The sequence below is a fragment of the Podarcis erhardii genome (assembly GCF_964252035.2).
Source record: "Podarcis erhardii genome assembly, chromosome: 5".
NCBI classification, from domain to species: Eukaryota; Metazoa; Chordata; class Lepidosauria; order Squamata; family Lacertidae; genus Podarcis; species Podarcis erhardii.
In genome coordinates, this window is record NC_138509.1 from 40079418 (window position 1) to 40102962 (window position 23545).

Below are 23545 nucleotides of genomic sequence, written 5' to 3' on the forward strand. Positions count from 1 at the left end.
AATTAATGATGGAAAGAGCGCTGTTATCTATGAAGGTGATGATATATGGAAACCATCTCGATTTGAGGATTGGAAGAACGGAAAATTCACACAGGATTATTATTGGTGTTTATCGGCTTAAGGAGACTATCAGAAGAGATCATAAAGAAAAAAGAGAAAATATATCAACAAGAGGTGATGTGGAAACAGCAAGATAAGACTGGATGGAATTATGAACTTTGTTTGGACTGATTTGGACATTAACGCAGTAGCAAGAAGATGATCAGAATCCCCCTTCGGATCTTGAAATATGGGTCCCCCCAACAAAATTTAAAATTCGGCTTTGTAATTCGGAATTTATGTGATGTGATTTAATTTGATTTGATTGGCCGGTTAATAAAAATTATTTAAAAAAACAAAACAAAATGCACATAACATACTTTATAATATATTAAATACTTTGGAATTTTAAAGCACAACCAGCTTGAGAAGCAGGGAGGCAGAGCTGACAAGATCCATTTCTGGAAAGAATTTACATTATAGAGTAATAGAGATTTCTTATTTCTCGAGAATTTCACAAAAAGGAAGCAGTAGCAGCACGCGCATTGAAGTAAGTTACGGTAATCTTCACATGCAATATCAGCTTGTGCTGACAACTGAAAAGAAGCTTTCAAAACACTTAGGATGAAGTTACCTTAATAGTGGAACAATTCTTGCCAGACACACCTGCTGCTTTAGAAATGGAATTAAATTTGTCAAAATGTTAAAAAAATTGGAAACATTTCAAGCATTTGATGGTTGAGAGATACTGTTCCTGGCAACCTTGAAATCATTAGCTGTAAGAGCATGTGATTGTTTTACATGATTTTAATTGTTTTTAGATGTTCTTATTTTATTTTTTATTGTATTGTTTAATCACTGCTGTGTTTGCCACTCTGAGCTCTTTTGGGAGGAAGTCGGGGGGGGGATAGAAATTAAAAAATTTAAATAATCACAACAATGTACTCCTTTTAGAACCAGTGGCCACTGAATTTTCATTTTGCCTTTCGTTGTTGCTGAGGTTGTCCAGTGTCCAACCACAAAACATCTGTATCTCTTAAGAGTTGATTTTAGGGATGTTTGGATCTGTTTGAACATTTTGTCTTAAATGATTTTAACCCACCCTGAGACTGAATGATGAATAAATGATGATAAATATACTTGTGATTATGTAACTTTCCTCAGCTTTTCAACATCTACAGAAGTTTAATAAATAGCTCTACATTTTTTGATGCCTTAAGTAAAGAGGTCTCTTCCTGAAACAAGTGCCTCTTTCATAAATCCACAGAGATGGATCGAGTCCAAATATTACAATCAAAAGCTAAAGACCATTGTTTTTGACAACAAAAGAACAATTTTGGGTGACCATATTCTTGGAGACAAGCCCTGCGGCTGCAAGATACACCAGATAACACCACTTCTAAAAAGAAAAAGAAATCTAGCTTCAGAGTTCATGATTCATTTCAGTTTATAATAAAAAACCAAGAAAAGAATAATTACATTACTAAATCAGGGACTGGCAGAAGGTAGATTTGCAGTAGGTGAGCTAACTCCCAGTTGTTAAAGCAACAACAAAAGGGATCCCACCCTCTAAATTAGACTGCTGAAACAACGAAATCTTAGGAGAAAAACAGGAGTGGGTTTTCTGTGTCAAAGGACTGCAAGTTCCATTCTGGTGCCAAAAACAAGTTTCCTGGGCTGAACTCAGAGGAATCCTATTCCTTGATTCCAAATGCTGAGCTGCTCTGGTTAGTGGACCTTGGGTTTGTAGTGAAACAACCACCACCAAGAACGAAGAAGATCCAACAAGCTTGGAGCACATCAACTGCACTTGCACCGTAAATCACACAAAATACCGGTACTTATTGAGTTCTGGACCAAATACATAAAGAAAAACTGTGGCCACAGAGAACATACAAGTCACATGAGACTCTCCAAGGCTAGCTGTGTTTAGCAATATGTACCTACGCTTCAGAGCTTGGTTTTCTAAACTGTTTCCCAGAGAACCCAGTGGCTTCTTGGAAACTTATCAGGTTCCTCAGTGAGAAGGACCAGCGATAGCAGAGAAACGTCTTTGGCTGACAGCTTGCTTACTTTTACCAATCTTTTCCTGCAATGCGCTACAGCAGAGCTAGACTGCTAGATGCACTCTAGTTCATACTCTCCATGCTCTCTTCATACTCTCCAAGCTGCCCTGCATGCTCCAGTTCAAACCACAAGGGCACAACAAGGAACACCTTGCTCACTGATGGGTTCCTTGGATGTTTTTAAGCAGAGGCTGGATGGCCATCTCTTATGGATGCTGTAGCTGAGATTCCTGCACTACAGGGGTTGGACTAGATGAGGAGAGAGTGGTGGTGCTGTGGTATAAACCACTGAACCTCTTAGACTTGCCAATCAGAAGGTCGGGAGTTCGAATCCCCGCAATGGGGTGAGCTCCTGTTGCTCTGTCCCAGCTCCTGCCAACCTAGCAGTTCAAGAGCACGCCAGTGCAAGTAGAAAGATAGGTACCACTGTGGTGGGAAGGTAAACTGCATTTCTGTGTGTTCTGGTTTCCATCATGGTGTTACATTGTGCCAGAAGTGGTTTAGTCATGCTGGCCACATGACCCAGAAAGCGGCCTGTGGACAAACGCCGGCTCCCTTGGCCTGAAAACGAGATGAGCGCCGCAACCCCATAGTCGCCTTTGACTGGACTTAACCGTCCAGGGGTCCTTTACCTTTACTAGATGACCCATTGTCAAGGGACAATGACAGTATCTCTCTTCAACAATTCCCATTATTTTTGTTTCTTAATGAACTTCAGCATGGGCATTTGTAACCCCCCAGCTACCCACCCAATAAAGCCAAGATCACTGATTTATCTCCTCAAGGAAACCAGGCTTTTTGTCTTGACAACTTCGATTTCACTCATCTCACTTGTATTATACTTCTCATGATCCCAAAAGCTAGACAGGAGTAGCACTGCTTTAAAAAAAAAAAGACAACCCAAACTAAGAACATTTCTGAGAGTACAATCCTATAATACCTACTTAGAAGTAGGCCCCACTGAGTTCAATTGGACTTGCCCCCATGTAAGCTAGTACAGGGTTCTATCCTCAGAAATATGGGAACAGGACAAAAGCTCCACCAGCACAGAGGCCGTCGTATGTTGGTGTCATATTGGCGGTGCTACAGAGCACCAAAAGGGAAGGAGGGGGGAAATCATAGGGCTATAATAAAATAAATCTTGCACTTCTCGCAAGCATTTTATTCAGTGACTGCAGATCTGTGACCAAGACTACAAAAACAAAAACCAAACTCTGAATCAGTCGACCATAAATTTTGTTTGGCCACCTGCTAAAACACTAATTGGCCTTTCTTCGTTATGCAGCCCTGCATTCTTATTAGCCGCTGCATTCTTATTAGCCTCTGACAGCTACACATTACATTTCGTGGCTGCTTAACAGCAGGGCTCCACACTACCAGACTGCAGCTGGTCATCATAGATTATCTATTTCTAGGTCAGATAACTGCAGTTATTACCCCGACTTCCCACTAAGCATTTTCTTTCCAGTCTTATCGCGTGAAAACCAGTTTGAAAAGACTGCATCTGATCCCCCACAACAATAGCCCTCTACAGGGGGGGAAATGATAAAAAAACCAAATTACATTAGCACTTTTATTTCAGCACTATTACTGCCTGCAGTTAGAGAAAATCCCTTAGAATTAAGATATGCGGTCAGAGGCCCAGCCTTCAATAAGAAGAGAAGCCCTTCAATTTACATGAAGTGATCTCTTCTGGAACTTCCTCAATTTCCTTGCATTCATCCAGCAGAGTTGTTCATTTGCCCCTTTCACACAGACACTTATTTTCTGCATCCAACTCTCGGTCATCTTCGGTAGCCCTGGAAACAATTTCCGAGGGAATGGTCTTTGCTGAATTGACTGGTTTTGGCTGAACAAAAGAGTTGACCAGCAAAGTTTTACAGATCTGAGATAACTGAAACTAGAGAACAAAAGGAGGAGGTGATTTTTCTGGGTGGGATGGAGGTTAGGGGGAGGCACAGCAGATGATGAAGTTGGGGTCTTTGGTTGCGTTCAATGACTGAAAGAGAGAAAGCTGCTAGAAAGGTGGTTATCTTCTTCAGACAAAGCCCAAATACCAAAGCATAACAGATTAACTGCTGTTCAGATGCTGAAGCTCCTCCAAAATGAAGCCATCCCATCTAAAGCAGGTTCCACAGCAATGCTTTTCCTTCTCCACTTCCTTCAGGAGCTGCTGTGGTTGTGGATAGATTTGATTTTCTTTTTAAAGAAAAAAAAAATCAATGGTGACTTTCACCTGGAAGCTAGTGGAAGAAAGCTCACTGAGCAAAGTGGGAGTTACATCAGAATCCACCTGCGCAGAATCAGGCTGCTTACAGGATGACTTCAGCAGGGATGTGTGAGAATGAAGCAAACACCATGCGGATGGGACAATTGCACCCTGCCCACATATTTGCATCACCCCCACAATATTTCTCTCCATAGGGTGGGGGTGAGAATCATGTTAGAAACTGAGATATGAAAGCTAGGAACGAAATGGCACCTTAAACCTAGGTTATGGGCACCCCAACCAAGTGCCTAGGCACACTTTTTTATAACAAGAATACAAAGCTGAAAATGAATGAACTGCAGCTAACATCCTATGTTCATTTTTCACATGGTCTAGTCCTCATCTGAAGACTGTAAAAAACAAAGACATGCACCCCCCCCCTCTGCCTTACCCCTCCTAATATTCTTATGAGGGTCCCTTCTCTAGTCTTCAGAGAGTGGCTGGAAGTAGGGAGGCAGAAAAGGCTCCTCTTTTCCTTCCAGCAGTGGCAGTTTTAATCTGAAATCTTAGACGCAGTATTGTGCCCAGAGCTCAGAAACTGCTCGCATTAATGAAATTCCCTGTCACAAAACGCACCTAGAACAATGGGAATTTCGAACGCTGGGTGCGAAGCCAGGAGGTGGGGTTAAGTATTCCTTCTCCTACCTTATATTTATTTTCCCCAACCTGGAGTTTGTCATTCTGCCCAAACGTAACAGTTCCCAGTTGTTACTATTCCTACCTTGAGAAACTTGGTTTAATTTGGCTAGACACAGAAGGGGAAGGGGGAACTTTAGCATGTACCTCAAATAAATTGGATTGCTTTGGGCAGAGAAATCCTTGCTGGACTACAGAGCCATATTCTTTATGCTGAGGAAGCTATGAAGAAAATTAGCCGACAGGATGAACCAGCTGATATCTGCCTGTTGCCTGGCAGCTAATGCTCCAAGAAGCTGTAAAAGAGGGTCTGTGCATTAGGTGGAAGGGGAAGCAAGAGAGAAGTGCAGAGACCCACATGGCTCAAGAGCAACTAGCAACGACTATGGCTTAGAAATCAGTTTCCAGATGCCACAGGTAGGGGGGGAACCATATATAGGCACAATCCCCAATTACTGTAGCAAAGCTCCAGCCATTTTGCATGTTAGGTTAGATAGGCTGGTGGCAGGGGAATCCTCAAGTGCACTCACTTAATGCTCACAGTGAATGTGCCGACCCAGACGTATAATTTAATTACCAATATCCATTTTAAGAAGTTGCTGGTTTTACATTTGCTTTAAACGGATTGCAACAGTCCATATAAGCGGTGTACAAAATTTCAAAAAAGGAAGCAAGTAACAAGCTCTGACAAGCTAAGGGATTAGCAATCCTTACTACAGCAAAGAATATAACAGAGGGCAGGAATGAGACAGGCAGGCAAGTGTCTACATGGAGGCATGAGCTGGGTGGGGGAGCACCATTAGTGTGCCCCCCCAAGTGTGTGAGCACAATTTCATCAAGTTTTGAGGAAAAAGCTACCCAACAAAAAAATAGTTTACTGATGATGGTGATGATGCCACAGAAATACAGCGTATCTAGATGGTACTTTCCGTAATTTCATTCCCAGTTGTCATTGTTTAAAAAAGACCCCAAACAAAACACTCCAGGCCACACAGAGGAATTCCCTAAATTATATTTTCTATTATACGCATCACATCAATACAAAGCAATTTGTAGGGAGTGCTGTTGTGTGTTCAGGTTCTGCTTGCAGGCTTCCTGTCAGTATCTCATTGGCCAGTGTGAAAACAAGACACTGCACTACAGAGGCCTCTGGCTGATCCGGGAAGTTTTTCTCAAGTTCTTATTTGTCATGAGGAACAACAAGACCCATACAAGACCAATTTACAGTTGTCTTTCAATAAGGGTATTTGGCAAGCTCTCTAATAAACGCTGACTTAATCCCCCCTGCCACTGAAAAAGCTCTAACTCCAAACTTTCCAATTTCAAAAGATGGAAAAGATACTCTGGGGTGACTTGGTAGTGACCAGGACTAAGCCCTTAATATACCCAAACTTTTATATCACAGTGCAAGATACCCCCAAAATGCACACTTTTCTTCGAATTTAGATGGGAATTCCCGGAGGGGTTATCTTTTACATACAGAGGTAAGAAGCATAGGTTATCAAACCAGGAGGAAACCGGGAAATTCCTGAGGAAATATAAAGAGCTAAGGGTGGAGACGAATGGAAGGGGGGGAGCGGAAGGAAGAGTTTTAGGAGAATCAGAAGCAAAAGAGGAAGAGGAGGAGGGGGGAGTGGACCGGATGAAGAGATAGAGGAAGAGGTAGAAGAGGAAGACCCAGGGAATTTGTAAAGTAAGGATCAGAAATTATGGGGTTAAAAATTTGGAGCTGGAATGTTAATGGGATGAATGGGAAGGAAAAGAGGAATAAAATTGAGCAATATCTGAAAAGGAAAAATCTGGATATCATCTGTCTCCAAGAAACGCATATAGCCAGAAGGCATAGGAAAGTGTTAATTAATAGGAGGCTGGGGAATGAATTTGAGTCCTTGGATAAGGAGAAGAAAAGAGGGGTGATATTATATATCAAAAATAAGATTGAAGCTAAAATAATATTTAAAGATGAAGAAGGCAGGATAATAGGGGTCCATATTAACTGGCAAGGAGAAAATTTGGTTGTTATTGGGGTATATGCCCCAAATGACAGTAAGTCGGAATTTTTTAAAAAGTTGGAAGAGAAAATATGTGAATATGCTGATCAAAAAATTGTTCTAATGGGCGATCTAAACGGGGTGGTTTCACTAGAAGCGGATAGGTGTAGGGAAGGAGGAAGTAAGAATGGGAAACTACCAAAATCTTTTTTCTCAATGGTTGAAAACGGTAATTTGATAGATATATGGCGTTTGAAACACCCACTAGATAAACAATTCACCTTCCACTCTGAACCAAATAAGTCGATGTCACGTATCGATCAGATATGGATCTCAAGCGAACTATGCCCAAGAACTAAACTAATAGAAATAAGACCAAGTGTAATCTCAGACCATAACCCGATAGAGTTAGAATTAAAAAGCCTGGAGCCAAGAACTTTCAGATGGAGATTAAAGGACTATCTTCTGGAAGACCAAAAAATTGTTGAAACAGCGCAGGAAAAGTTAAAGCAATATTTCACTGAAAATTGTGGTAAAGGAACAAAGATCAATGTAGTGTGGGATGCAAGTAAGGCAGTAATAAGAGGCTACTTTATCGAGCAGAACATAATTAAAAATAAGAATAGAGAGAAAGGAAGAGAGGAAATTCTGAAGCAGATAATGATAAATGAACAAAAATTGTCTCAGAAACCCAACTGTCAAAAAGCAAAAGAAAGAATTAAAATTCTGCAAGCACAATTTGCCACAATAATTAATAGAGAAGTGGAGTGGAACATTAAAAAATTAAGACAAAAAAATTTTGAGTTTTCAAATAAATCCGGCAAGTGGCTTGCATGGCAAATCAAAAAGAGAAAGGAACAGACTACAATAAACAAAATAAAAGTGGGAGACGAAGAGAAAACCGTTCCTAGAGAGATCAGGAGAGAGTTTCTTAACTATTACAGAAGTTTATATTCTAAAAAAGAGAGAGTTAGCTTAAGGAAAATAGAGAGATTTCTGAAGGACAAAGGAGTGCAGAAAATCTCAATGGAGGAAAGACAACGATTAAATACTCCAATTGGAAGTGATGAAATAGAAGATGTAATTAAAGAGCTAAAGAGGGGAAAAGCCCCTGGTCCCGATGGATTCACTGCAGGTTATTACAAAGAGATGAAACCCATTTTGGTGGGACCTTTAAAAGAAACTATAGATAATATTTTAAGGAAAGGAGAACTCCCAGAGACCTGGAAGGAGGCATTTATTACATTTATCCCCAAGCAAGATGCAGATTTAACCCAGGTCAAAAATTATAGACCGATCTCACTGTTGAATACAGATTATAAAATATTTGCAGGGATCCTGGCAAAAAGGTTGAAAAGGTTGTTATCAGAAATTATCCATAGGGACCAAGCGGGATTCCTGCCAGGTCGGCAGATGAGAGACAACACAAGAATTATAATTGACATGTTAGAGTACCTATCTGCCAGGATTGACAAACAGGTTACAATGATGTTTGTAGATGCCGAGAAGGCATTTGACAATGTCATTTGGGACTTCATGTTGAAAAATATAGAACATATGGAGGTGGGAAATGACTTCTTTAATGGAGTGAAAGCCATATATACAGACCAGAAAGCGAAGTTGATTATCAATAATATAGTAACAGAAGAGATAAAGATACAAAGAGGAACAAGACAGGGTTGTCCACTCTCCCCGCTTCTGTTTATAATGACTCTAGAAGTTTTATTAAACTCTATAAGACAGAACCAAAGAATAAAAGGAGTGCAAATTGGAAAGAATGAATATAAGACCAAAGCCTTCGCAGATGACGTAGTAATAATGACAGAAGAACCAACAATTGCGACAGGAGAAATATTAAAAGAATTAGACCAGTTTGGAGAGGTAGCAGGGTTCAAAATAAATAAGTGTAAAACAAAAATAATAGGTAAAAACTTGGATCAGAAAACAACAGAAATAATCCAACAGCAAACGCAAATAGAGGTGGTTAAAAAAGTGAAATATCTAGGTATTTGGATAACACCTAAGAATATAGACTTATTTAAAAACAATTATGAACCGGCGTGGAGGCTAATAAAAAAAGATCTGGAAATTTGGAGAAGGCTGAATCTGTCATTCTGGGGAAGGATTAATACGATCAAGATGAATGTGCTTCCAAGGCTGATGTTTTTGTTTCAATCTATCCCTATAATTAAAGGTAGCCGAATCTTCAAAGAATGGCAACGAGTGCTCTCGAGATACATCTGGCAGGGAAAGAAACCTAGGATTCAGTTCAAATTATTAACAGATATAAAGGAAAGAGGGGGTTTCGCCTTGCCGGATATAAAGTTATATTATGAGGCAGTTTGCCTATGTTGGGTCAAAGATTGGGTAAAGTTAGAGAACAGGGAACTACTTGACTTGGAGGGCCATGACAACAACTTCGGCTGGCACGCCTATTTATGGCGGGATAAATGGAAAATATACAAGGGTTTTAGGAACCATACTTTTAGAGGGCCATTAATTGAGACATGGGAAAAATATAAAAATCTGCTGGAACCGAAAACACCACATTGGCTTTCGCCTCTGGAAGTCATGTGTGTGAAGACTACCAATATGAGAAGTAACTGGGCAACATATAATCAGTTAATAATCAAAGAGGAGGGGAATTGGAAGATACGACCATATGACCAGGTTAAAGAATATGTTTATGACTGGCTACATCACCTCCAGGTGAATCAAATGTTTAGAAAGGATCTTAAAGAAAGAGGTTATGGAGAGAAGGAATCCAAGTTTCAGATAGAGATTATAAATAAAGAAGAGAAAATTATATCGAAAATGTATAGGATATTGTTGGATTGGAATCTAGGAGATGAGGAAGTGAAGTGCGTGATGATCCGCTGGGCAAAGGATGTAGGACATAATATACTATTTAAACTTTGGAAGGAAGGACTTAGTTTCACGGCGTGTATAACGATAAAAGAAAACGTAATGAAGATGTTTTATAGGTGGTATTTAACACCTATGAAACTATCGAAAATGTATAAGGTGGATAACAAGTGTTGGAAATGTAAGGTCAGTGTGGGCTCCTTCTACCATATGTGGTGGGAGTGTGGAAGAGTGAAACAGTTCTGGGAAAAGATTTACACTGAATTAAAGAAGATCTTAAAATATACGTTTTCAAAGAAAGCAGAAATCTTTTTATTAGGTATATTAGGTCATGAGATAAAAAAAGAAGACTGTAGATTAGTATATTATGCAGTTACAGCGGCAAGAGTAATGCTGGCCCAGATGTGGAAAAAGCAGGAAACTCCAACGGTGGAGGAGTGGAGATCAAAGCTGTTAGATTACATGGAACTGGATAGACTCACAGGTAAAGTAAGATATACAAAAGACCAAAAGTTCACCAAGGATTGGGGAAAATATGTAGATTATCTGGAATTCATTAACCAAGGGAAAATAACGCTAAAGGGATTCAGAGACGTACTGTGAAAAAATAAGAGTTATTGTTGAAAGATAATAGGAGACTAAACAATTTATGAGGATAATATAAACTAAGAAATGCATATGAAGAGATACAACGACAATATAGACTAAGAAATGTGTAACTTAAAGTATTACTTCGAATGATTCTCGGAGAAGCTAAAGGAAGCCTAGAAAGCAAAGATCAGGTAATGTGGTGGATGTAAAAACTAAGTCCATGTATATATATATCTTTTTCTTTTTTATTTATTTTACTTTCACTTTGTTTCTTTATACTGTATTGTACTTCTATTCTTTTCTGTTTGTATGTATGTATATATATATTTCTTTTTTTTCATGAAGCAAAGCAATAAAAACAATATACGGAAAAAAACAACAAAATGCACACTTTTAATAGTGTACTATGCAGCCCCTTTGATTAATTCCCACTGAAGCAGTCCATCCCTCTCACTTTTAAAAACTCTGAAAAACAAACTCCAATCACACAGGTGCTTAAATCAGCTTGTGTAATGCACGTGCCGTCTCCCAAATGCACTTACCTGCAACTGAAGCCAAAATTATGTTTCAAACTGTGTTAAGAGGTCTCTTATTTCTGGGGTCAGGTGTTCCACTGCCTTGGCAGCTTCTGTTATAGCTTTCCGATACATCCCTTTCTTCTTACGATTAAATCGCAGTTTGAAATATTCAGAGAAAGGGGAGAGTTTTGAGAGAGACAAGAAAGATGTCGTTGGAGAACCAAACCATGAAACTTTTGCTTCTTGCCAGGAAGGGTCTCCATTCTCCTTCTGGCTGACGTTTATGTCGAGCACACGGGCCGGCCACCAGGGGAAGCCATGGATTTTGCCCCAAACGATATCCCCGACTGAAATAGTCCTTCCATCTTCAGTGATACACTTTGCGACACTTTGCGTGTGCAGTCTTACTGTTAATGGGGGCACAATCTTTCGCTCATCTTTCGAGGACGAAGAGACGGACGCATCGTCGCCAGGTAAAAAGTCACACATGTCTGGCGATGTTACTTCCGAGCTAGAAGATTTGGATTCGTCTAGGCTGTCATTGCTACACACCGATAAGCTAGAAGAATCCGCTTTCCTCTTACGGTAATTCATAAGGAAAGCCAAGTTATCGTGTCCATCTTTACCTTGGGGAAACCTTTTGAAGTCGTCGTCTTCACAGGAGCTCCCTGAAGACATCTCGGCTAAACTTCTATCCGCAGACTCATCGGTATAAAAAGAAGCAGCACGAGACTCTCTGTGACTGGGAAGGACATTCATCTGGTCGATAAGTTCCGCTTTGTAAATTGAAACGTCCCCTTCATTGATCCGATGGGGTTTCAGCCTGATCTTGGGAGGTGGAACATCTGCACTGGAATGCACAGGCCTGGTTAACTTTAACTTTGGAATGGAAGCAAGCTGACCGCCTGCAGACTTATCCACAAAACATTTGGTTTCCTGATCCTCTTCCGAGTCTCTGGTCTCCTCTTGGTCCTCCCCTCTGCTCTGAGGACAAAACAGCTTCCCTGAGCCATGAACCCGGGAGGGGATTTTCACCACCTCCCCTTTACCTTGTGGGGTGCTGTAAGATATTTTTATAACCGGAGTCCTGTGCATCAACTCCCTGGGGAACTTCTCCTCCTCCCTCTTTTCTCTTTTGCCCCTTTTCTCTCCGTAGTCGGACTCGCTGTGCCTCTTTTGCTCCTTGTCCTCGATGCTCAGCTTCCTCCTGGTTTTTGTGTTCTGCCTGGCCTTGTTCCCCTCCTCTGGGCTCAGGGTGTTCTTGCACTTCTCACAGAGCACTCGCCTAGGTCTCAGCCTAATGGTGCTCATGATGAGCCGGCCAGGGTCTCTATTGCGGGACAAGCGTCGCTTTGTCCTTTTTATAGTCCTTGGAGGGGGCTGAGGCACCCACTGATTATATGAGCACCTTAGCCACAACGGAGGGGGGAAGGGGGCTCCCTCAAAATAGGGAGGGTAAGGAAGAACATTGCCTGATGGTGGTGGAGGCAAGAGGGGGGGAACTTGTTCCTCGCCGTTGACTTTGGTAGGCTTTTCGTCCAAAGGCCACTGCCCAGTCTCCAGCTGTATGGGCTGCCTGTCTTCAGACGTCCCGTTAGTGCAAGTTTTATCTAGAGGCCCATCTGTCTTTGGTAACGAAGCTGGTGGAACACAAAACAACCCAGACCTAGAGCAACGTGGGTAGGGAACAAAATAAAAGGTGGGGGAGGGGGGAGAGAGAAACATAAGATCAGAATCAATTTAACCATCCCTAAAAATTACAGAGAGAACAGTTTGAAAATATTTCTACACAGCAGAATTTGAAAGCATCCTTCTTATCTCACAACTCTGAAGAATATCACCTACCGCTTTAGAAAGGTAGTTTTGCTCTTTGTATGGAGTGCCCAAGCAAAACTATGTGCTAAAGATTCCTCTTGTGTGACCAGTGTTAGAAACTCAGGTATATAAGCTAGGGGCCAAATGGTTCCTAGGTTATAGTTGCCAAAGTGGAATGCCTAGTTGCCATTTTGGAGCCCGGCAGCTCTAAAGTCTTATTTTTCAAATGATGGGCCAACTGTGACATCTGTCTAGTTCAGATGACAAGCTTGAGCTAGGTTAAGAGCTTTGAGAACTTAAAGAAAAGTCACTTTATCCAAGGACAGTCTACATATACGTTAGCCAGTTCCTACCTCTTTTTTCTTAATGGTGACACGGACCATACATAACATTAAGAATATTCTTCACAACTGTGAGCAGGGCAGTGGGGTGGGGTAAGTGAAGACAAGCTATAATAGTTAACTATAATATTTTTCACTGCTCCTGCTCAGCCTGAACAGAAAAAGCATTTTGGTTCCTGAAATTCACTCTTGATTGTGCAGATAAAATATAACTGATAGAATTCTACAGGATGGGGTATTAGCGTGTGAAAACAGTCAAGATCCAATTATCCCCAGGAATGCACCTCCAGATGGTGGAAATGTCAGGGAACATCCTAGCACCTAGGCATCTTCACTTGGTTGCACGTGGACAATAGTTAGGTGCAAAATGTGCCTGGCTAATTTTGAACACCATGTGTCGCACACTAAAAAGTTCCAATGAAAAGCAAGCACAATGCAGGAAGGGTGAATTGTGCATAGCCATCAAGTTCTCAAGATAGACACTTATGCTGTGGGCCTTCCCCCCCCCCCCCAAAAAAAACACCTTAGCGTTGCTTGGGAACTCTCAAGGAAAAGCGGTCCTCTTCAAACAGCAGTCATTATGGTGCCAGGTGACAAAGCTACTACTTGTTAGAATTCCTGCTCCATGATTGCAGTCATGGGATTTTTGTCTATCACATGACGGTATATGTTTTGACTTCACAGAGTGGGAAGTGACGGAGACAGGACGTTTGTGTTACTGTGTTCCGTGAAGTGGGACTATCGTCCTTTGTTCTTTTTCTCTTTCCTCTCTGATGCTAGAGAGAGAGGGAGCCATGTTGCAGTGCTCCGTGTGTGTTTATATGTAAATAAAGTAGATTAGCCAAAATGCTGAGTTGCTGAGGTCTGTCACGCAAGGTGCGCAAACTCTGCGGATCCCTAAGTGTGCCGGTGTCTGTTGGCATCAGTCGCTGTGATGTTCGGGCTGAAGAAAGCTTTTGAAGCTCCCGAACGATCGACCAGGAGGGAGAGAACATGCCAGTCGGGCATGTGTCTCTGCCAGGGACCTATTCAAGTGTAGGGACAAACTGCATATGAAGAATTCCAACCTGTGGTGAATCATGCTCACACATACAAAACAATGTGGAGAAAGAAGCAAGAGTGAAGAGTGAAGATTGTTGGGGTTACATATATAGGTACAAAAAAACAGACCCATTAAGACAAAGGCTTATAAACTGAAGACAGCAAGGACTGTGACATCTTATTTATTGGGGCATTCATTTGATGATGGGCTTCTGCACCAGACACAAAACTCATTACTCATTATGCAAGCAATTAACCAGTTGTTCTTCTAGGTGCCCCAGCATTTCTGAGTAACCGGTTCCCAAGGAACATACTGGCTCTTTTCCTGTTACTCAGCTCCCATGAGGAATCCTGAAGTTTGTAAATTATATTGCACCTGAAAGAAATGAACTAGCTGTTCTCAGGCCACGTAAGGGTGGAGCAGAAAGTTTTCTAGTGAACTCTCTGGCTCAAAAGGTGACAGGTAGATTGGGATGTTAGAGGAGGATTGGGGAGAAGACACGGAAATTGAACCTTACTTCTCTTTTCTGTGGCCTGTTTGTTGCTGCTGCTGCTAGGACCACAGACCTGGTGTGATTTGCTGCCCTCACCAGTCTCGAGGGCAGTAAGCTCTGACTTCTGAAGCCAAATCAGAGCAAAGCATTATATAGGCCAACCTCATTGGCTATGTGGCACCATCACAAAGCCAAATCTGAGTGACAGCGGTGTTCTCTCCACATTATTTCAGCATCATGGGAGCAGCAAGGGAGTCATAAGTACCATCCTAAGAGGAATGGGTGTTCTCTCTTTGCAATTTATGAAGACAATGGGGAAGAAGTAAGAGCAACAGTCATTTCAGTTCATGCTCTACATTCCCGATACCCAGCCTTTTAAAATGCAATTCCTGTTTATATCATATCATTAATGAGTAAACTGAGGATGGACAAACATGGGTCCGTTTCATTAGAATGAAAAACATACCTTTGTCTATTTGATGTCGCTCACCTCCCCCACATTTAGACTAGATTAGCCCACAGGAAATAAACCCAGACTGTTGAAAATAAGGCTTATGAAATAAACCTTTTTTTGGTATAATCTTCTTTCAAGTAAAGCCCTTAATAGCAAGCAAGAGCTTGAAGCAACCGAGACTGCTGAATATTTGTTTAGAAGCAGGCTTTTGATGAAGGTCAGAAAAATGCTTAGAGACGAAAAATTTATTTTAAAGCAGCCGGTCAGTTATCTCATCTGCCTGAGGAGAAGGCAGGTTTGAAAGGCATCAAGGAGGATTAGGGTAAAAGTGTTTAATGTTCAGAAGGTTGGTGGCAACTGTTGCCTGCAACTTGGATCTGAAGACCAAATAAACTCCTCTTTCACCTCTCTCCTGTCCCCCTACAACCCACCCAAAGCCTCTCTGAATGGTCAAGAGTCCCTCCTGAACAGCACGGTGCCATGGCAGGGAGCAGGGGGCTTCGGGGTATGTGTGTCAAATTGCCCAAAAGGAACCTCTTGCCATCCCCAAAGTGAAATGGCATGGATGTTAACAGCCACTACAATGATAAGTTAAAGGAGTTAAAGAAATGATATACAGTGGTACCTCAGGTTACATATGCTTCAGGTTACATACGCTTCAGGTTGCAGACTCCGCTAACCCAGAAATAGTGCTTCAGGTTAAGAACTTTGCTTCAGGATGAGAACAGAAATTGTGCTTCCGCAGCAGCAGGAGGCCCCATTAGCTAAAGTGGTGCTTCAGGTTAAGAACAGTTTCAGGTTAAGTACGGACCTCCGGAATGAATTAAGTACTTAACCTGAGGTACCACAGTACTGAAAGTTAGGATTTTCAACAGCCTGGTGCAAACCCATATACAATCGTACCTTGGAAGTCAAACGCCTTGCAAGTCAAACGCCTTGGCTCCCAAACACCGCAAACCTAGAAGTGAGTGTTCCGGTTTGCAAACGTTCTTTGGAACCCGAACATCTGATGCAGCTTACACGGCTTCCGATTGGCTGCAGGAGCTTCCTATGGCCAGTCGGAAGCCGTGCCTTGGTTTCTGCACGTTTTAGAAGTCGAATAGACTTCCGGAACAGATTCGACTTCCGAGGTACCACTGTACTCTATAAGCTGTGCATGGCATGGATCTGAATATAACTTCTACTTTTGCCCTGAAGTTAAAAAACGAAACAAATATATATATAATTATTATGCCCATTAACCACCAAATTATTAATATACATAGGTCTACAAATGAGATTTAAGCAGCCAGAATGTGTGGCATTTCCAATTGCTCTAAACCCATTAATTTTCTCATTTGGCAACTCATCTTGCTCTAAAAGTTCCCTCTTTGAAGGCCTTCCTGTTTCACGTTAAATGTCAAAGGTTTAGGTGCAAAGGTAGGAGGGCAGGTGGGATGTTGTAAATATGGCCAAAGTACAATGTTCTTTAGTTTGGGATGTGGCCTAAATGTGACCAACTGACTTTCTTTTAGAGATGGTGAGTCACCATCTAACCTTTTACTCAGAAGCTCCTCAACTGAACACCATGTACCATCTTCCTTCATGTTCCACCTTTGTCTCAAGTGGCTTCCAAAATGGTTGTAATAAGTTAAAGGAATCGTTGACTTACTGCAATTTCTTCAGCCACCCAATAACTAACAATCTCTGAGCATGCACAGTGCAACAGAAGGACAAAATACAAAAACACTATTCTAAAAAGCAGCGCAGAACAAACAGAAAACTAAAGTCATGCTTTTATAATGCAACTGCAGTTCAGTTGTATATACAAAGTTCTCAGGTGCTCTGCATAGTGGAAGAGGACAGGATCGTGTCAACCACGCAATCTACCTCTATTCCAGAGAGTAAACAGAGCTTAGACAGAATTGCCAGTAAATCCACAAGAACATTCAGGAATCCCATCAGAAGCCATTAGCCTCCAAGGGCAGATCGCCTTCACAGGTCCTTTGTCCTTGCAGAGGGGAGAGGCCATCATGTGCCTAAATTTCTACAGGAAATTATCTGACCAGGATCCAAAATGCTCAAGTCAGGAGGTGGCCTGTTTGAAATTAATTTCACTACACTATGTCTGGTGGAACTGCCCAAGGGTTCAAACCTATTGGCAGCAAGTCTCTTATAGCCAAAGCCAACAAACACAGAGAGACAAGCCCCCAACTCCCAAACAATGCAAAACATTGTTCAATTTAATACACAGCAATCTCAAAACAAATAGGGAGGTGAAGAGAATCAGGATTGCAATGGCTGTCCCTGTTCCTGGCTTCAGTTCGTTCTCCCAATGGTCTACACTAACCTGTGTGGGGTGTGTGTGTGTGTGCATGCATGTGTACAGCACTTGTACAGGCATGGATCTCTCCAAATGACCTAGAACCCTAAGAAATTACAGATTACTGATCACATGGAAATCTGTACATGTTGCAGATGCTTAGGTTATGTACACATAATCAAATGAATTCGTGGAACAAGGTTGAGATGGCATTTCCTGATCCAATCCTTTATTGTTCTTTTAATTCACTCTGCCACTCCTCCCAAATTCCAGTTTAACTGGAAAAGCTCTAAGCTTAAATCCCAGAATTAAAGAGCATGCTGTTTTCACTTGCTTCTGCTTAATTGATCAGTCAATTAATTGGGGGGGGGGAGGTCTTAATCCATGAAAAAGGTACATGGTTGCACTCTCACTCACAAAGGAGGGACTCAAAGATTTATTCTTTTCCTTACACTTACACACCACCTTTCCCCCAGAATTTCAGGGAAGCATACATTGCTCTCCACCCATTTTATCCCCATGTCAACTCTGTGAAGTAGGTCAGTATGAGCGGTGATGAACTAGCCAAGATCATCCAGGTGGCTAGACAACATAATAAGGATTTGAACCCAGGTCTGCCCAGTCCTAGCCAGACACTCAGCATGTGTACATCATTAAAAAAAAAAAAAGCATTCCTCTTGTTTCAGAAATCTTGTTTCTACTCATTTTTTGATGAATCTGTATTTCAGAGAGCTATCAAAATGTCTTTGGTCCAGTTGCAGGCCTATATCAAGTATTTACCATTCTCATTTACCGTATTTTTTGCTCTATAAGACTCACTTTTTCCCTCCTAAAAAGTAAGGGAAAATGTGTGTGCGTCTTATGGAGCGAATGCTCGCTGCGCAGCTATCCCAGGAGCCAGAACAGCAAGAGGGATCGCTGCTTTCACTGCACAGCGATCCCTCTTGCTGTTCTGGCTTCTGAGATTCAGAATATTTCTTTTCTTGTTTTCCTCCTCCCCAAACTAGGTGTGTCTGGTGGTCTGGTGCGTCTTATAGAGCGAAAAATACGGTATATTTCTATAATCAATCCATATACAGTGGTACCTCAGGTTACATACGCTTCAGGTTACAGACTCGGGTTAATAACTTTTTTTCAGGATGAGAACAAAAATCGCGCGGCGGTGGCGCGGCAGCAGCAGGAGGCCCCATTAGCTAAAGTGGTGCTTCAGGTTAAGAACAGTTTCAGGTTAAGAACGGACCTCCCAAATGAATTAAGTACTTAACCCGAGGTTCCACTGTATACAGAAAGCATATATATGTTACAGCAAAGAACTCCCGAGCTGTTGCAATAGCAGCAGGACACCAGAAAAGAGGCCAGCACGACATTTGGCTGACTGAAGTCTAGCGCAGGGGAGACTGAAGTAATATTGGCAGCCAGCTTTTGAAGACTCAGCTCTCTTGCGTGGGAGACTGCACCAACCACTTTGTACTCAGGTCTGCAATTTAGGGGTCAAATCCAGGCAGCAATAGCACTCCAGAGTGCCATTTCTGTGCCTGGGGAAAAGATTTGCATGCAACATGGGTCACAGGTCTCCATAAAAGTGCCACCTGGAAATTAGTCTACTAAGATACATTATATGGCCTCAAGTGCAAGGTCATTTAAAAAAAAAACAACACAACCCACTAAAAGCCCTAATGTTGGTACTTGGGTTCTTTTTGAATCAATGATACCTGGCTTCCACAAACTCCCCAGGGATGCAAAGCTGCTTTTGCAAACTTTCTAGTCAACCTTGATGGGCGCAAAGAAAAGTATGCAAGCAATGCAGAACTGTCTTTTTGAAAGTTATCAAACCTTATTTGCCATCCAAAACTGCAATCTATTGCCTTAGCTATTTCAGGTAATTTTTTACTTCTGATTAGCAGGGTGCCATTCAATTCATGAGCTCAAATGCTTACAGAGATGCAAGCAAGCAGCTCCATTCATTTCAATGGAAGGGCAGGATCTGTGCATCTGTTCCTTGGCATTTATAAGCTGCTTCCATCCACTGAATGAAAAGGTTTTCCAGATAGGATCATATTAGTGCCCTTGGACAAGGAACAAGTATACCAACTTCGCCCAAAAGGTTCACTGAACCTATGGAATAATTCCACTTCATGAAGATCTTAACTTTCATTTTCCAAAATATTTTTAAAAAAATGATCACTTTTTGAATCTTCACTGCAGCACAAAGCACAAACTGAAACATAACTTCAGTCTCTTCTTTCCCATATATTAAGCGTGTTCCCTGTCAAATCTTTCACTGGTCCCTTATTGAGGGGGGAAATATTTCCTTTGCAAAGCTTTCATTTGGCAAAATAAAAACTGAAGCCAGAACTGAGCAAATCTGATTTCTACAGTAGAGAATGTGTGTTTTCTTGGTTGAGAATCCCATTTATTATTCTCCCCCAGTGTTGCCATCTCTGGCTATTGGATTTGGGACAGCAAGAAAATGTTCAGAGACAGCAATTGTACTCTTAACAGCACTGGTCTACTTCTGAAAGTGTCAGTGGTATAAAAGAGAACAATACCCTCAATTGTTCCTCAGTATGCCCTGGGAGGGGGAGAGAAGAATACTTCAGCCAGAACTATTTTAATCCCAAGAGGATATTATTGCCCCGATCTTAAGAGAGATTTTTGAATTAAAGTGGTGCTTTGCAGAGAGAGGAGGCTTTCGCTGCTGCCTTCAAGAAAGTTGCCATTAACACACGTAGCCAAAACGATATCTCCTTGCTGTTGAGAAGGCATCTCCTAAAAACTTCTGGGTAAACACAGACCTGCTATCTCCAAAGCCAAGCCTCCTTTCCCATCAAATATAAAGATGTTCAACATCTGCTATTCCTTCTCTATGCTCAGAGGTGCCAGTTACAAGAATGGGCATGCTATATTAAAGCCAGGACAGGCCACACACATCCGTAAAATCTTATTTGTGTGTGCCTGAGTACTGACTGACAAAACCCCAAGCACTCAAGCTTTACAAAGACCAATTCACACAATCCAAATTGGAAGTAGGATGAGACAGTCTTCCAGAGCACCTGATGTCCTCCAGCTGTTTTAGGCCACAGTTACCATCAGCCCCTAGCAGCGTGGACAGAGGTCAGGGATCATGGGAGTTGTAGGTCAACAACATGGGGAGAGCCTGGGTTATATGGGGTAAAGGGATAGGGCACTCACCTCACACACATTCCGAGCATGGAGACAAACACACTCAATCAGCGGCAGCTAGACTGGTGACTGGGAGTGGCTGCTGAGACCATATAACACCAGTCCTGAAAGACCTACATTGGCTCCCAGTACATTTCTGAGCACAATTCAAAGTGTTGGTGCTGACCTTTAAAGCCCTAAACGGTCTCAGCCCAGTATACCTGAAGTAGCATCTCCACCCCCATCGTTCAGCCCAGACACTGAGATCCAGCTCCAAGGACCTTCTGGCGGTTCCCTCACTGCAAGAAGTGGGGTTACAGGGAAACAGGCAGAGGGCCTTCTTGGTAGTGGCACCCGCCCTGTGGAATGCCCTCCCATCAGATGTCAAGGAAATAATCAACTATCTGACTTTTAGAAGACATCTGAAGGCAACCCTGTTTAGGGAAGTTTTTAATGTTTGATCGTGTTTTAAATATTCTGTTGGGAGCCGCCCAGAGTGGCTGGGAAAACCCAGCCAGATGGGTGGGGTGTAAATTACCGTATTTTTCGCCCTATAGGACGCACTTTCCCCCCTCAAAAAATGAAGGGGAAATGTGTGTGCGTCCTATGGGGCGAATGCAGGCTTTCGCTGAAGCCTGGAGAGCGAGAGGGGTCGGTGCGCACAGACCCTCTCGCTCTCCAGGCTTCGCGGACCTCTCCGCAAGCAGCGGAGCGCTCCCACTGCTTGCGGAGAGGTGCCTGCATGCCGAAGCCTGCGCGCGCTGAGCTCAGCGCGTCCAGGCTTCGCGGACCTCTCCGCAAGCGGGGGGAGCGCTCCCGCCGCTTGCGGAGAGGTGCCTGCATGCCGAAGCCTGCGCGCACTGAGCTCAGCGCGTCCAGGCTTCGCGGACCTCTCCGCAAGCGGGGGGAGCACTCCCGCCGCTTGCGGAGAGGTGCCTGCATGCCGAAGCCTGCGCCCGCTGAGATCAGCGCGTCCAGGCTTCGCGGACCTCTCCGCAAGCGGCGGGAGCCAGCCCTGGGCTCCCACGGCTTGCAGAGAGCTGCCTGTTTGGGGGCTGGGGTCGGGGGAAGCTCGGGCGGGCCTCCCCTGCCCCAGCCCCGTGCCTGGGTGGGAAATAATTTTTTCCCCTTTATTTCCCCCCAAAAAAACTAGGTGCGCCTTATGGGACGGTGCGTCCTATAGGGCGAAAAATACGGTATAAATTTTTATTATAATAATTATAATTAGAACCTCCTACATCAAAAAAGAAATTAATAAGTAGCATGCTCACTGGCTCGATATTTCACTTCATTAGACAGATTGTTCTAATGAACCTTTCAGCAGGGAAATATTTTATTTTATTTTAAAGGAAAGTTGAGACTAAAATATCTTAAGGGCTGTCACATGGAAGATGGAGCAAGCTTGCTTTCTGCTGCTCCAGTGACTAAAATTACAAAAAAGGAGATTCTGAATAAACATGAGGAAGAACTTTCCAGAAGACATCTGAAGGCAGCCCTGTTTAGGGAAGTTTTAAATGTTTGATATTTTATTGCTTTTTTATTCTGTTGGGAGCCACCCAGAGTGGCTGGGGAAACCCAGCCAGATGGGCCGGGTATAAATAATAAAATTATTATTATACTACTATTATCATCATCATTTCTGATGTTAAGAACTGTTTCAACAGCGGAGTGCACTTCATCGCAAGGCGATGGGTTCTCCTTCACTGGAGGTTTTTAAACAGATGTTGGGTGGGCATCTATCAGGGATTCTTTATCTAGGATTCCTGCATTGTAAGGGGTTGATCATTGGGGTCCCTTTCCAACTCCACAATTCTATTAGAAGAACACAAATCAAGAAGGAGAACACCAGGGCATACCGATACATTATACAAAATACTGGATGCTATGGATAGAGGCCAATTTTCATCAAAGCCACAACCATGCGTTATCAGTTGTGGCTTGGTACATATGCACAAAATGCATGCAGTTTAGTTTATGCAAAATTAATGAAGGTGTGCCCATTCTATGCAGCCAAGAAATACCTTAGTCAGCTGAGGCCCAGCATCAAAACAACATTTTCCATTAGGCCCTTAGAGCTGAACAAATACGCCCTGGTATTTAATACGCCTCCAGCTGCCTGATCCTAATGATGAGGCAAAGCTGTGCTGGGCTGAGCATCAGAATCCCAGGACAAGCAATGCTTAGTCCTCTTCCACTGACAGTGGAATCAGTGTCTGGAATAAGTCAGAGAGCATCATCTGTGACGGTGGCTGGGCAAGTGTGGGTGGGTAGATGTGTTTAAGGAGCAGAATAAGGGTGGGAGAATACAGGTTAAAATAGACATGTAAAATGAGACATTTAGCTCATTGCGATTTTAAGTTTCCACTCGAACCTAGCTTTTTTGTTATAAAAACAAACAAACATGAAAAGCAGTTTGCCATCACAACGAGGACACTATTTTTCAAATTCTGTATCGTGTTTACCTACAAGATAGTGATATTGGGAAACAAAGCCAATTAATTTACACACAAGAAAGAGAGAGAGAGAGACCATATAAATAATTTACATGGTATCTGAAGAAGTGTGCATGCACACGAAAGCTTATACCAAGAACAAACTCAGTTGGTCTCTAAGGTGCTACTGGACAATTTTTAATTTTTTTAATACATATAAATAATGTAACCTCAGATGCCATCATTAGATATAGAGTGAAACTTAGTTGCCTTTTATCAGGCAAACGCCACAAAAGGAGTGTCAGCCTGGGAGACAACGATACAAAAAGATCTGTGGTGAAACATTCATTTCAGTGCGAATGCGACCCCAAGTTACTCCACAGCCCTCCTCAAGGCTGGAACCTACAAAATTTGCCACATTGGCACTATGAATTTGAGATACTTTTCTAGCTCTGTTTCAGAGTCCTTTATTTAGCACATTTTACAGAGCCTTGAATTAATAGCCTCATTTTTCTCATCAGAGTACAGT

The 23545-nt window shown here is 42.3% G+C and overlaps 2 protein-coding genes across 5 annotated transcripts in view; one reads left to right on the forward strand and one right to left on the reverse strand.

Annotated features, from left to right (window-relative positions):
• Positions 1–23545, forward strand: part of STK32C (serine/threonine kinase 32C) — a 382168-nt gene that overhangs the window by 114534 nt on the left and 244089 nt on the right. The window lies entirely within an intron of this gene.
• The window catches only part of PWWP2B (PWWP domain containing 2B), a 38898-nt gene that overhangs the window by 2660 nt on the left and 12693 nt on the right, over positions 1–23545 (reverse strand). For all 4 annotated transcript variants that reach the window (XM_081863289.1, XM_081863286.1, XM_081863288.1 and 1 more), the window contains exon 3: positions 11000–12641. In XM_081863289.1, coding sequence (XP_081719415.1) covers positions 11018–12641 — 1624 coding nt within the window. In that variant the 3' untranslated portion in view covers positions 11000–11017. The remainder of the gene's footprint in view (positions 1–10999; positions 12642–23545) is intronic.